Below are 14,991 nucleotides of genomic sequence, written 5' to 3'. Positions count from 1 at the left end.
AGCAAAGGCCTATGGGTAGGATGTCCAGGACTGGCAGTGTTTCAGGGGAGAAGAGTGCTGATTTCTCATAACTGTCAAAATGGACATTGTTTATTCATGGTTTTCATAGTTTACGTGCACATTGAGAAAGAAAAATGTAGTGTCTTGATGCTCTTTTGACACATCTAAATGCTGTTAATAAAACTGAATAAAAAGTATTTTGAGGGAACTTGGTGTTTGAAAAAAAAATAAAAAAAGGTTAGCAGGGGGAAGATATTAGTTTATTATGGTAAACTACTGTCTACTTGGCTATAAACAAGTAACTCACCATCGAACCATTTGCAGAGTTCTATGTCAAAGCTGAAATGCTGCACTTGTGAGTTACACAACAAAGATAGATTAAAAAATGTAGTTTTATTAAACAAAGAATAAAATAATGGTGCACTTATTCAAGCAGCAGAGTCAAAAGTTAAAAGTGGCTGCCACATATCTCTCAAGTGGATAAAAGTGACTTCCAAACAAGGCCCAATGAATCCCAGAGGAAATAAAGCTGGGGATCTACAAATTCAACTTCTAGTTGCTTGCCAATTTGTGCAAATGTTTAATCATCTGTCCTGGAATAAAGCAATATTCAGTACAAATGGGATTCCTTATTCTTTGCAATGAACCAGATAGTAATACAGGAGACATTGAACGGCATACAAATTACATTGGGCTCTCAAAGTAAACCCTAGTTTACTTTAAACATACAGAGAAGCTATTTGCATTAGAAAGAAAGTGCTAATTCCACTTGCAAGGTAATGTAGGCAAATTGACAAAGTGCTTGGTGTGGTTTCATCATTGTTAAAAAAGGACTGCTCACACTCTCAATATAGCTGTAATATATGCCTGTCTATGTGTGTATTGTCAAAAAAGTGTTTGGTGGTTTCACCATTGTTAAAAACTACCCGCATTTTCTCCAAATCTAGTTATATTATACGCATATCTACCTGGGTAGTCGAAAATAAACAAAAATGGAAACAAATACTTCTTCACAAAGTTCTTGGGTTAGAGGGTAGGCTAAATTTATCCTGCAAATACACACTGGAAGGCTCTCGACTCCGTATTGCACACAAAGCATATTTTGCAAAGCAGGCCCGCCATTCTAATTTTGGAATGAAGGAGAGGATAACATGTAAATATCTGCTCCTGGAAGATCCACAGGGATCTGCTCCAACGTAGTGCACTGTAAAAGGAATAGGGTACCATTTGGGGAGCATTCCCTGTTTTATCAGCAGTACAACAATCGTAAGAGAATGTCGAGGGGCAACATAATAGAATCAATGTGTTGACCTTTGAGGAAGAGGTGTTTCCTAGCCATATCATTTGGCAAACAGGACAAGGTCTGACGAAAATCTGTGTTTTCTGTTTTTCATAATCAAGCAATTCCCGAAAATAACAGTAACTAATCTAAACATTGATGACCTCACACTCCTCTGATGCAGGTAGCCCAATCACATTTTTATTTCGCTCTGCTAGGTGTTGAATTCCATTATATGTGTTGTTCACGTTTAACATTTGAATAATAACATAGCAAAATGTCATTATGGCAGATGGCACAAGTAAAACATCCAAAAGCTATCTACAAGCTTAGACCTGAGATAAACAGTGCTTGTGATTTAGTGATGGAATCTGAAGTAACTCAGACGCTCTCTGGTACAGTTGAGTCGGTTGAGGTCCGAGTTTCCATTGGCATTTCGTCGGACACGTCCACTTTGTTGTCATAAGCTTGCAGGGCCTGATTGTCCTCCTCCTGTTGGTACCTCGCAAAGTTGACAAAGACCTGAGGATAAAGACATGGTGGTAAGAGTAGCTGTAGATAGAATGTCCTTGCATGTAAAACACACACATCTGTTCATATGAATGGGCTTCAAATTTGTTTAAAGATTGTTTTGTTTTCAGAATTATTTCAACATTTAAACCGAAAGTCAATCAGCATACTCGATCTGCTCCTTCTCACGACGTTTCTATGAAGTATCCTTAAATATCTTACACTTCACTGTGAAACATACAGAACGCATCCTGCTAATTATTACCTCTCCCAACAATTTCTTTATTCACGGTGAAAAGGAGTCAGACGTCAACCTTGGTCTGCTTTATGGGGTGGGGAAACAACAGTAAAAGCTTGTCTTCATCAGGTAAAGTATTAAAAAAGAGGGACACGACGTAAAACAAAGAAGCCTGTTAAGGCCACCATATATACATTAAGATACGACGTGACTACATGTACTATAAGAGGAAATGTGGAATGGCCAGATTGTATAACAACGGATCAACCGGACTACTATTATACCATGCTATCTGAGCCACTTAAACTGTTTCTGCAGTGAAACAACCGTTTACAGGGGAAGTGAGAGATTTTTTTTTTTTTTAAATCTCCGCCAAGTCCATTAGGCACTACCTATGAAGTATATCTTCCTCAACAGTTACAGCCAATAAAATAATGCCACACGATATGTATACGGTCACCTTCGGGGCATAGAACAAGTGCTCTTCTATTTCCTGTCGCCAGCAAAGACAAAATGATTCAAACAAAAAAAACTCCCACCACCCACTACCCCTCCTCAGCTCTTCCTCCTCCTCTCCTCCACAGGCATCTTCTGAATCTCTGGTGGAATCAAATTCACTCTTCTAGCTTCAGTGTCAAAGTGAAAGCCTAGTACAACGCAATAGTTGTGATATAACTGGCTGTTATCAGCCTGGCATGTTTCATTTGAAAAGAAAGGGGAGGGTTCCACCGATTTCCCCGATCCGTTCTAGTGTCAGATAATGTCGGCCATCTTAATTGGAACTAGAAAGTCTTCGGTCGAGACTCCAGAGAAAAGTCAGACGGGACGGTAAGTATGTGATACCTTTGATGGAGGAGGACCTTGAGTGTTAGATCCTGTTTCAAGAAACGTCCTGTTAAATTGGGGAGGACTTGCGCAGTGAAGAACTGTAGTGCTCGGCTCTTTGGGCTTTTGAAACTGACAAAGTTTAGCAAAAGGCTTCCTTACCAAAAATGTCTGACAAAACTTTTTTTTTTCAGTTTCCATTCAATAACTTGACGGTTGTGACATCTTGTCAGGGAGAAAATGAGGAAGTTGAAAAACAACAATGCCTTCTTCAACTCCGCCTATCAGGAGGATTATTTCACCCTTGACCCCAGATGCCATTAGTTGGATACAGTATGCGAAGAGGCTTAAAACATTGATGCCTTTGACCTTCAATTTCAGAGTTTGACAGACAATACAATATCCAGACCACATACCGCTACACTTCTTAAGTTGTCTACTGTATATTTGTCAAGGCTGGAAACAATGTTGCATTTATGAACGCATTCTAACCAATAGAGCGCTCCGTATGACAGACCTGATGTAGACCTACGTAAGTGGTCAAAATGTTGTCACCAACAACCCACATGAGAGCATACATATCCTGCATAGTTCAATCATACGGTGAAGATATTTAATATCCTGCATCTGCTCAAAGACTTTAGATTTGTGGAACTGTGCATGTGTCATTTTCAAATACTAGCATTTCATACGGCACACACAATAATAACACATCTCTTTCCCCACTGTACTCGCTACAAACATGTTTCTCTAATCACCTCTCGTCTTCTAACCATTCGTTTATTATAACTTAGACCACATGCTCCATTGGTCGTGACTGACATTTTGTTCATAAAAGATGGGTGTGGGCATTAATTATGGCGAGGGGGCATTTGGGTGTTTATTACATGGCTGCCGACGCGTGGCGAGGATGAGAAGGATGCAGAGGCGCTCAATTAACCTTTGCCGCTCTGGAGGTGGAGTCCCTGCGCGGCACACGCACGCCTCAGTGAACTTTTTAAATACAGGCCGTCCCAGTCAATGCCCAGCTATGTGCTAGCTTGTTCCGTTGTCTTTGAAATGCTCTCTGTGGTGGAAAATCACATTTTTTCCAGGGATGTAAGGTACAGTAAAAATGGACGACGTGCCACTTCATTTTAGGTGTCAATCCGGGAACATAGAAGATGGTAATGTTATCACTGCATCAGTGCTCGTCCTCATTATCAGACAAAAGGTGACCCTTTTCCCATGAAGGTGAAGATAATGTCTAACACATACAGTTGAGAAATAGCACCCTCGTGCTCAATTTAAATATTGTGTTTTCAATTTGTGAAAAACTCAGTTTGAGAGAACAATATTCACAACAAAGTACAGTCTAGCGGTACAGTGAATCATGTACTTCATAAGTTCAGTGGCTTTTGGACAATGCCGTATCTGGATACCGTACTTGCTTCGTAAGGAGCTAGACTCCTGCTCCTATGACTCATTCCGGCTACTTACTTGATAATCAGCTGATACTTACTTGATAATCAGATAAGGGGACGGGCTGTACCAAAATGGATAAATGTTGGGAAACAACACCATTGCATATTAGATGACACATTCTCAGTATGGGTGAGCCTAGTTTCTTGATATTTGTTGCTTACTACACAACAGTACGATCTAAATAGTATATAGTATGATTAGTACACAGTATGTTGTTTTATTAAGTAGTAGGTAAGACAGATTTCGGACACGGCCAATGTCTTTCAATATAGGCATTAATGTCTCAGCCTTGGGGCAGGATCAATATTAATTGTAGTGCGAGCCAGGTCTTACAGTACAATAGGTCACGACTGTCATCAATAAATCACCAGCTGAAAGGTGACTGTCTGGTCTCAGTCCCCCATAGGTGTTTGTTTTTATCCCCTTTGTGTTTTAGTGCAGTGACCTTATAGCCAGCATGTGATTTATTTACTCTCTGTGATCTGCTAAATACAGTATGGTCTATTACAGAATGGCTGCATTGTTGGTTCTCTGTCTCTCTCCCTCTCTTTCTATTGTTTTCTTTCACTCACTCTCTCTTTCTCTCACTCACTCTTTCTCTCTCTCACTCGTTCTTTCTTTCTCTCACTCTTTCTTTCTCTCACTCACTATTTTTCACTCACTCTTTCTTTCTGTCTTTCTTTCTTTCTTTCACACACTTTGTTTCCTTCACACACTCTTTCTTTCACTCACTCACTCTTTCACTCACCCCTTCACTCTTTCACTCACTCTTTCACTAACTCACTCTTTCACTCACTCACGCTTTCACTCACTCACTCACTCACTCACTCACTCACTCACTCACTCACTCACTCACTCTTTCTTTCACTCACTCCCTCACTCTTTCTCTCATTCACTCTTTATTTCACTCACTCTTTCTTTTACTCACTCACTCTTTCTTTCACTCACTCCCTCACTCTTTCTTTCACTCTTTATTTCTCTCTCACTCTTTCTCTCACTCACTCTTTCTTTCTCTCACTTTCTTTCTCTCACTCTTTCTTTCTCTCCCACTCACTCTTTCTTTCGCTCACTCCCTCACTCTTTCTTTCTTTCACTCACTCACTCACTCTTTCTTCCACTCACTCACTCTTTTTTTCACTCACACTCTTTTTCTCTCACTCACTCTTTCTTTCACTCACTCTCTCACACTTTCTTTCTCTCACTCTTTTTCACTCACACACTCTTTTTCACTCACTCTTTTTCACTCACTCCCTCACTCTTTCACTCCCTCACTCACTCTTTCTTGCTCTCACTCTTTCTTTCACACCCTCTTTCTTTCACTCACTCACTCTTTTTCACTCACTCACTTTCTTTCTTTCACTCACTCACTCACTCTTTCACTCACTCACTCTTTCACTTTCTTTCTTTCACCTACTCTTTCTTTCACTCTTTCTTTTTATCCCTCCTCCTTCCTTCCTTCCTTCCTGAAAGATTCCAGCATTCCTCTCCTGGCAGCTGCTTTTGAGAGGCTCTCACCCTGAGGCTTGTTTTTATCTGGACAGTCCTTCTTTCCCCTCCTTTCCTCCCCAAGGATGAGTGTACAGGTGACCTTTGCCCCTCTGAAGGTGCTCTAGTCAAGCCTTACTCCTTCACTGCTGTGCTTTGAAGACCAGGCACTTTCTCACTGAGGCTTGATTGCAACAGATCTCAAGCTTCACACATCACATCAGAAACGTGGGGTGAGGCAGTCGACATTCGACATCAAGTCTAATAGCATTCAGTGTACAAGTCTTAAAGGAATTGTGTTCTTTAGATAATGTATGCCTAAAAGGGATGGGCATCTCACTCCTGGAGGGCCACAGTGTCTGCAGATGTTTACTCCAGCCTTAACACACCTGCCAAGAAAAGAAACCTGCACACACTCCTGCCCTCCAGGATCAGAGTCGCCCATACCGCCATACACAAAAAAATACCTTGATTTTTTGAATTAGGCTTGTTAGTACAGGGATGGAACAAAAGCCTGTGTCCCCCCACAACAGAATACAGTAAAATACCATGGAAATACTATTAAATCTCTATGGTCCTCAACCAGAACAGCAATTGGATAAAGGGTTTAATCTGGTTACCTGATCCAGAGTGGTCTGGGAGACAGAGTAGTCCTCCACACCCAGCCTCTGCTGATGAGTGGTGAAATGGCTGAAGATGCTGGCCAGAGCGCCCTCGCTGTGGGGGACCTGGTACTGCAGCGTGTTGTGGTGCTTCTCCTTCAGTACGCTACCGGGGAAGGTCTCGCGGACAAACTCCTCCACGGGGCCCAGAGCGGGGGGCGAGCCACCCACCCTCACGATCACAGTGTAGCCGTCCCCGAACCTAGAAAAACCAGACACATGGATAAACACATACACTACACATCAATTAAAGCATGTGGACTGACAAAAAGGCACACACATACAGTGGGGAGAAAAAGTATTTGATATAGGTACACTTCAACTGTGAGAGACGGAATCTAAAACAAAAATCCAGAAAATCACATTGTATGATTTTTAAGTAATTAATTTCCATTTTATTGCATGACATAAGTATTTGATCACCTACCAACCAGTAAGAATTCCGTCTCTCACAGACCTGTTAGTTTTTCTTTAAGAAGCCCTCCTGTTCTCCACTCATTACCTGTATTAACTGCACCTGTTTGAACTCGTTACCTGTATAAAAGACACCTGTCCACACACTCAATCAAACAGACTCCAACCTCTCCACAATGGCCAAGACCAGAGAGCTGTGTAAGGACATCAGGGATAAAATTGTAGACCTGCACAAGGTTGGGATGGGCTACAGGACAATAGGCAAGCAGCTTGGTGAGAAGGCAACAACCGTTGGCGCAATTATTAGAAAATGGAAGAAGTTCAAGATGACGGTCAATCACCCTCGGTCTGGGGCTCCATGCAAGATCTCACCCCGTGGGGCATCAATGATCATGAGGAAGGTGAGGGATCAGCCCAGAACTACACGGCAGGACCTGGTCAATGACCTGAAGAGAGCTGGGACCACAGTCTCAAAGAAAACCATTAGTAACACACTACGCCGTCATGGATTAAAATCCTGCAGCGCACGCAAGGTCCCCCTGCTCAAGCCAGCGCATGTCCAGGCCCATCTGAAGTTTGACAATGACCATCTGGATGATCCAGAGGAGGAATGGGAGAAGGTCATGTGGTCTGATGAGAAAAAAATAGAGCTTTTTGGTCTAAACTCCACTCGCCGTGTTTGGAGGAAGAAGAAAGATGAGTACAACCCCAAGAACGCCATCCCAACCGTGAAGCATGGAGGTGGAAACATCATCCTTTGGGGATGCTTTTCTGCAAAGGGGACAGGACGACTGAACCGTATTGAGGGGAGGATGGATGGGGCCATGTATCGCGAGATCTTGGCCAACAACCTCCTTCCCTCAGTAAGAGCATTGAAGATGGGTCGTGGCTGGGTCTTCCAGCATGACAACGACCCGAAACACACAGCCAGGGCAACTAAGGAGTGGTTCCGTAGGAAGCATCTCAAGGTCCTGGAGTGGCCTAGCCAGTCTCCAGACCTGAACCTAATAGAAAATCTTTGGAAGGAGCTGAAAGTCTGTATTGCCCAGCGACAGCCCCGAAACCCGAAGGATCTGGAGAAGGTCTGTATGGAGGAGTGGGCCAAAATCCATGCTGCAGTGTGTGCAAACCTGGACAAGAACTACAGGAAACGTATGATCTCTGTACCAAATATTAAGTTCTGCTTTTCTGATGTATCAAATACTTATGTCATGCAATAAAATGCAAATGAATTACTTAATCATACAATGTGATTTTCTGGATTTTTTTTTAGATTCCGTCTCTCACAGTTGAAGTGTACCTATGATAAAAATTACAGACCTCTACATGCTTTGTAAGTCGGAAAACCTGCAAAATCGTCAGTGTATCAAATACTTGTTCTCCCCACTGTACATGCACACACAAAACCAACAAAAACACACACAAAAACTTGAGGTTATCCAAGGTTAGTGCCTTTTTGGAACAATTTATATGCTCCAGCACATCACCTGATTCAATATTCACCTTGCCTAATGTGGGCGGCAGGTAGCCTAGTGGTTAGAGCGTTGGCTGCTGAAAGGTTGCTAGTTTTAATTCCCAAGCCGACTAGGTGAAATCTGTCGGTCTGCCCTTGAGCAATGTACTTAACCCTATTTGCTCCAGGGTTGCCGTCAATAATGGCTGATCTCTGGCCGTGACCCCACTTTCCAAGGGTGGGATATGCAAAAAACATATTTCCATTTCACACCACACACTTGTACAGGTTACACACTTGTACAGGTGTGAAACAGGACAAATATAAGAAACCTCTACTTGGCCATTGACACACAAGTACGCACACACACAAAAAAGTGAGGTTATCCAAGGTTAGTGCAGTTTGGTAAATTACACACTATAAAATGCCCTTTTGGAACAATTTTGTATGCTCCAGCGAATTCCCTTGATTCCATATTCACCTTGCCTTATGTCTATGCACCACACAAGCTAAAGTGCACACTCCTGAATTTAACAGCAGCACTTAAATAATATGCTCATATTTCCTCACTGTGCTGAATTTGGTGGTACCCTTGCACTAACATAATGTGATGAAAGAGGAGTAGAAGGACGGATAGAGGGATGGAACGTAGGAGATGGGGAGCGCGGGAGGGGGGAGGCATAATTGATCTTCATTTCCTCGGCTCGTTGAAAGCTCCCTGTGCATCCGGTGCAGCGTGTTGAGGAACAGGTGCGTCATGAACACCGGGAGTCGGCCAACTCCGCATACCCGAGAAACTCGTGAGTTTTTTTACGTGGCCTGAAGGAATGTTCACTCTTCCTACTGCTTTTCTCCCATCCCTCTCTTCCCCCTCCCGCCGCTGTTAGCTCTGCTTCAGAAGGTGCTAACGCTACATCCTGAGTTTGGACAAATCCATGAGTTGGCATGTAGAATTACCCATGGTGCTTTGGGTGTACCTACTGTATATGTAAGCAGTGGATCACAGTGTGACACGTTGGCTACATTCCAGACACACAGTTTCAACACAGGTCTGCACAGATGATCAGATCTTTAAAATACCTGGGGTTGTTTAATGTAGTTTGTGTCCCAAATGGCACCCTATGGTGAATCGGCCGCCATTTGGGACTCAAGCATAGTGTTTATTATCTGGACTGTTTAAGTGTTTAATGTCTCAGCAACCACATCTCCCGAGTGGCGCAGCGGTCTAAGGCACTGCATCTGCATCTCAAGAGGCGTCAGTCCCTGGTTCGATTCAAGGCTGTATCACATCAGGCCGTGATTGGGAGTCCCATAGGGCTGCGCACAATTGGTCCAGCCTCGTCCGGGTTTGTCAACATTGTAAATAAGAATTTGTTCTTAACTGACTTGCCTAGTTAAATAAAGGTTAAAAAAACATTATATAATGATTGTACAATCTTTGTGGAACACACCCACTATGACAAGGTTCGGGTGTGTAGTTTATTTTCTATTATTCAGACTTAAAATGTCTTGATACGTGCATGTCTTGATACGTTTAGGCCATCTTAAAGCCAATCCTAATCTAAGGATATGCAGTATGTTTTCAGAATGCCTCAAAATCTCTCTTAGTGTATGTACAGTGCCTTCGGAAAGTATTCAGACCCCTGGACATTTTCCACATTTTGTTACGTTACAGCCTTCTTCTAAAATTGATTAAATCTCTTTTTAAATATCAGCAATCTACACACAATGCCCCATAAAGACAAAGCAAAAACAGTTTTATTTACAATTTTGACAAATCTATAAAAAATAAAAAACAGAAATTCTTCAAATTAGTATTTTTATTTTCTATGAGACTTGAAAATGAGCTCCGGTGCATCCTGTTTCCAATGATCATCCTTGAGATGTTTCTACAACTTGATTGGAATCCACCTGTTGTAAATTCAATTAATTGGACATGATTTGGAAAAGCACACACCTGTCAGTTCTTGTCAGAGCAAAAACTAAACCATGAGGTCGAAGGAATTGTGCATAGAGCTCCGATTGTGTCAAGGCACAGATCTGGGGAAGAGTACCAAAACATTTCTGCAGCATTGAAGGTCCCCAAGAACACAGTGGCCTCCATCATTCTTAAATGAAAGAAGTTTGGAACCCCCAAGAATCTTCCTAGAGCTGGCCACCCAGCCAAACTAAGAAATCGGGGGAGAAGGCCCTTTGTCAGGGCGATGACCAAGAATACGATGGTCCCTCTGACAGAGCTCTAGATTTCCTCTGTAGAGATGGGAGAACATTCCAGAAGGACAACCATCTCTGCAACACTCCACCAATCAGGTCTTTATGGTAGAGTGGCCAGATGGAAGTCACTCCTCAGTAAAAGGCACATGACAGCCCAATTGCAGTTTGCCAAAAGGCACCTAAAGACTCTCAGACCATTAGCAACAAGATTCTCTGGTCTGATGTAACCAAGATTACCTGAATGACAAGCGTCACGTCTGGAGGAAACCTGGCATAGTGGTGGCAGCATCATGAAGTGGGGATGTTTTTCAGCGACAGGAAGGCTAGTCAGGATCGAGGGAAAGATGAACGGAGCAAAGTACAGAGATCCTTGATGAAAACCTGCTCCAGAGCCCTCAGGACCTCAGACTGGGGCGAAGGTTCATCTTCCAACAGGACAACGACACTAAGCACACAGCCAAGACAACGCAGGAGTGGCTTCGGGACAAGTCTGAATATTCTTGAGTGGCCCAGCCAGAGTCCGGACTTGAACCCAATCAATCATCTCAACCTGACAGAGCTTGAGAGGATCTGCAGAGAAGAATGAGAGAGATTCCCCAAATATAGGTGTGCCAAGCTTGTAGCATAATACCCAAGAAGACTCGATGCTGTAATAGCTGCCAAAGGTGCTTCAACAAAGTACTGAGTAAAGGGTCTGAATACTTATGTAAATGTTATATTTTAGTTAAAAAATGTAATAAATTAGCAAAAATGTGTGTATATTGACGAGGAAGAATACAATTTAATACATTTTAGAATAAGGCTGAAACGTAATAAAATGTGGAAAAAGTCAAGTTGTCTGAATACTTTCCGAAGGCACTGTATACCTCTGCAAATTACAACGTCTCAATCCCATTATTTATTTATATATTCAGAAAAGAAATTCAGAAAAACTGATTGCCTCAAAAGAATTAGGTAGGAGTATGGCAATGAGGCCATACTATAGGAGTATAGTAATGATATTGTTATTGTGAATCCAAAATCAGATAAGTCTGACTTATCAAATTATTTACAGGTCACTTAAGAATGTGCAAACAAAAGCATCGTTCCAAAGACCTCAATGAATTACTTAAGGCACATCAGCATATGATGAGATTCACTCGTTGAATCTATTTGTATAAAGCGGTGTGCGTTCATTCACTTTCTATTAAGTTACACTGTGTATGCTGACATTAATAATTCAAATAAATCCCAATCAATGCACCGGCACATCAAATAAAAAACACCAAAATATGATTCTAACTTTGACATTAAATGCTCCCTCAAAGCTGGAATGGGCTGCCAACTTTTAATTAACATTCCATGGATTTTATGCTAAGTCTAGTGAGACTAGTGTTATTTTGTTGTTAGTATTCTTATTACCATTGTTTTCTGCTTAATGAATCCCCTAATGTTATATTTAGTCGTGGAAAATGTCCAATGGTGGCTGTTAAGTGTTACATGCAAAGAGAGGCAGCAACCTCTTAAAAGTCATTAGAGACGTGGTGTGTAGGCCTCCACTGTACTAAGGCTTCGTTTCAATGTCCATACTAGCATACAACGTAGAATCCAAATACATTTCTTCATTCTAAATTGTACGCTCGTCTGCATGGCAATAGGAACAGAGCCTAGCAGTACATAATCAAAATGACGGTCAACTCCCAGAGCTTTTCGATGGGAATACATCATTACACCTAATAACAAGCCATATCTCTGTGCTGATTGAATACTTTATTTGAAATCCTAGATTAAAACGCATATTCTTCATTCCTCTGATTGCTAGAATGGAACATCAACATTAATATAGGAAATCACAAATGAGAGAGAAGATCAACTATTCTTTACCATCCGTGACTTATCTGTCCAATTCTGTGATCACACAGTCCTGTGGACTTCTTCTCGTAGCATTTTGAAATAGGCCTTCAGTACAAAATTTGAATGAACAAAGAGCAAAGTCAACAGAGAAGCCAGTCTGAGTAGAAGTCGTCTGAAATCCCACCCTTTTTGAGACTTAGCTCTTATCCAGTCTGATTCATCATCCAATCATCATGAGTCTGAGACAAACGCCCCTTCCATTTAGCGATGGGATCGAGCCAGACAGGAAATCGGCTGGCGCTCAGTGGCGAGGCGCCGCTGAGCTTTCAGAGGTGCTGAGCTCAGCGAAGAAAATATATTTTTTTTATCCAATAATGCTCGGGGGCGTCGCTAGAAGAGGTGTCAGCCGTACATGTGTAATCAAACGGCGCTCCCCAGCAGCAGAAAGAAGAGGCTGATCAATGAGCTCTCGCTCTCTCATTTTCGCTCTCTTTCTGTTTTCTCTCTGTGCTCTATTTTCTCCGCTACACTCCAACAGGAGAGTGGCGGTATGTATTATTCATTTTCCAATTTCTACCCTTCGGTCGTCTCACAATAATATAAGTGATCATTACTCGTTGTGGATTTACTACTTCTGCTGTCGCTCTTCTATTATCTCTCTATTTTTTTTCTCTCTACATTGTTGGGAAGGGCCCCTGTAAATAAGCTTTTCACTGTGAGTCTACACCTGTTGTTTACCAAGCATGTGAGAAATACAATTTGATTTGATTTTGATTTGAATAGAAAATAATCTCGACCACAATGTAAAATGTTATCTTCCCTCATCAATTGTTTGCCCAATCCCAGATTGACCACTTATTCCTACAGTACCAATCAAATGAGTGGACACAGCTACTCATTCAAGGGTTTTTCTTTATTTGTAGAATAATAGTGAAGACATCAAAACTATGAAATAACACATATGGAATCATTTAGTAACCAACAAAAAGTGTTAAACAACTCAAAATATGTTTTATATTTGAGATTCTTCAAAGTAGCCACCCTTTACCTTGATGACAGCTTTGCAAACTCTTGGCATTCTTTCAAACATGTGCATTTTTCCATGAGAGATGTGTTTCCATCAAATTGACTTGTTGCAGAAAAAAGGGTGTGCGTGATGACATAATGCACATTAAAATACCTTTTGCGGTTAAATTCCCATGCACTTGAATCAGAAAAAAAAGTTCAATGGGTTTCTATAAATTTTCAACTCAATTCATGGTTTTCTCACAAACAATGTTGCGTTATATAGTGAGTGTGCCCATTCTGGTATTGGCATAGTAGATAGTAGCTGAGCGAAGTTGCCTAGAGCGCACATATAGATTCGTCCGACTGCCAGATGGTGAAGCGTGATTCATCACTCCAGAGAACGCGTTTCCACTGCTCCAGAGTCCATGGCAGCGAGCTTTACACCACTGCAGCCGACGCTTGGCATTGCGCATGGTGATCTTTGGCTTGTGTGCGGCTGCTCAGCCATGGAAACCCATTTCATGAAGCTCCCGACTAACAGTTATTGTGCTGACGTTGCTTCCAGAGGCAGTTTGGAACTCAGTAGTGAGTGTTGCAGCCAAGGACAGACGATTTTTACGCGCTGCGTGCTTCAGCACTCGGCGGTCCCGTTCTGTGAGCTTATATGGCCTATCACTTCGCGGCTGAGCCGTTGTTGTTCCTAGACGTTTCCACTTCACAATAACAGCACTTAAAGTTGACGAGGTCAGCTCTAGCAGGGCATAAATTTGACGACCTGACTTGTTGGAAAGGTGGCATCCTATGACGGTGCCATGTTGAAAGTCACTGAGCTCTTCAGTATGGGCCATTCTACTGCCAATGTTTGTCTATGGAGATGGCATGGCTGTGTGCTCGATTTTATACACCTGTCAGCAATGGGTGTGGCTGAAATAGCCAAATCCATTCATTTGAAGCAGTCTCCATGTACTTTTGGCCCTATAGTGTGTTTCATCTGTAGCCTAATCTGTAGCCTGCTTGCTTTCCAGACGAGTGGAAGGACCACAGAACATCGCATGACTTCAAGTTTACTTCCATTTGATGGTTGTTATATCAATATTTGCACATAAAAGCATCTCCAACAACATTACTTGCATCTTTCATTTTACTGACATAAAAGATCCCACCTTGTCTAGCGTATTTTGTTTTGTCAACATTCGGAAAGTATCCAGAAAAATGTTTTTTTTTCAATCAGGCCTGTCATGACATTTTTTTATCTGACGTACTTTACACACATAAAAAGGTTGGATGGAAACCTGGTTACTGACAGCCACTTAATTAGCTCGTCAGCTAACATTTTTTCGATTGGTAAATTAGTCCAGCGGCCAGCTATCTAAACTTGTAGCAATCATGGTTGAATTACTGACCGGGGGACCCCATTGATTTTGTTAGTCACTCGCCTCCACGATCTCTCCTCTCCAATCCATCCTCTCCCGGCTCGCCTCTCTCCCTTCTCTCCTCTCTCCTCTCTCCCATCTCCTCCCTCCTCTCCCATCTTTCCTCTACTCTCGTCTCCCCTCTCTCCTTTCCCATAGCTCATCTCCTCTCTCATCCATCCTCTCATCTCTGC

General features: G+C 42.1%; 1 protein-coding gene across 1 annotated transcript in view; it reads right to left on the bottom strand.

Moving 5' to 3' along the window:
* Positions 1-374: 374 nt before the first annotated feature.
* The window catches only part of LOC129835257 (phospholipid-transporting ATPase ABCA1-like), a 245,041-nt gene continuing 230,424 nt past the window's right edge, over positions 375-14,991 (bottom strand). The window contains exons 49-50 of the mRNA XM_055900807.1: positions 6,422-6,665; positions 375-1,801 (exon numbers count right to left, since the gene is read on the bottom strand). Coding sequence (XP_055756782.1) covers positions 1,661-1,801; positions 6,422-6,665 — 385 coding nt within the window. The 3' untranslated portion in view covers positions 375-1,660. The remainder of the gene's footprint in view (positions 1,802-6,421; positions 6,666-14,991) is intronic.

The sequence above is a fragment of the Salvelinus fontinalis genome, chromosome 36 (genome assembly GCF_029448725.1).
Source record: "Salvelinus fontinalis isolate EN_2023a chromosome 36, ASM2944872v1, whole genome shotgun sequence".
NCBI lineage: Eukaryota > Metazoa > Chordata > Actinopteri > Salmoniformes > Salmonidae > Salvelinus > Salvelinus fontinalis.
The sequence above is the reverse complement of the archived record's forward strand: the minus strand, read 5'-3'. Positions and strand labels throughout refer to the sequence as shown.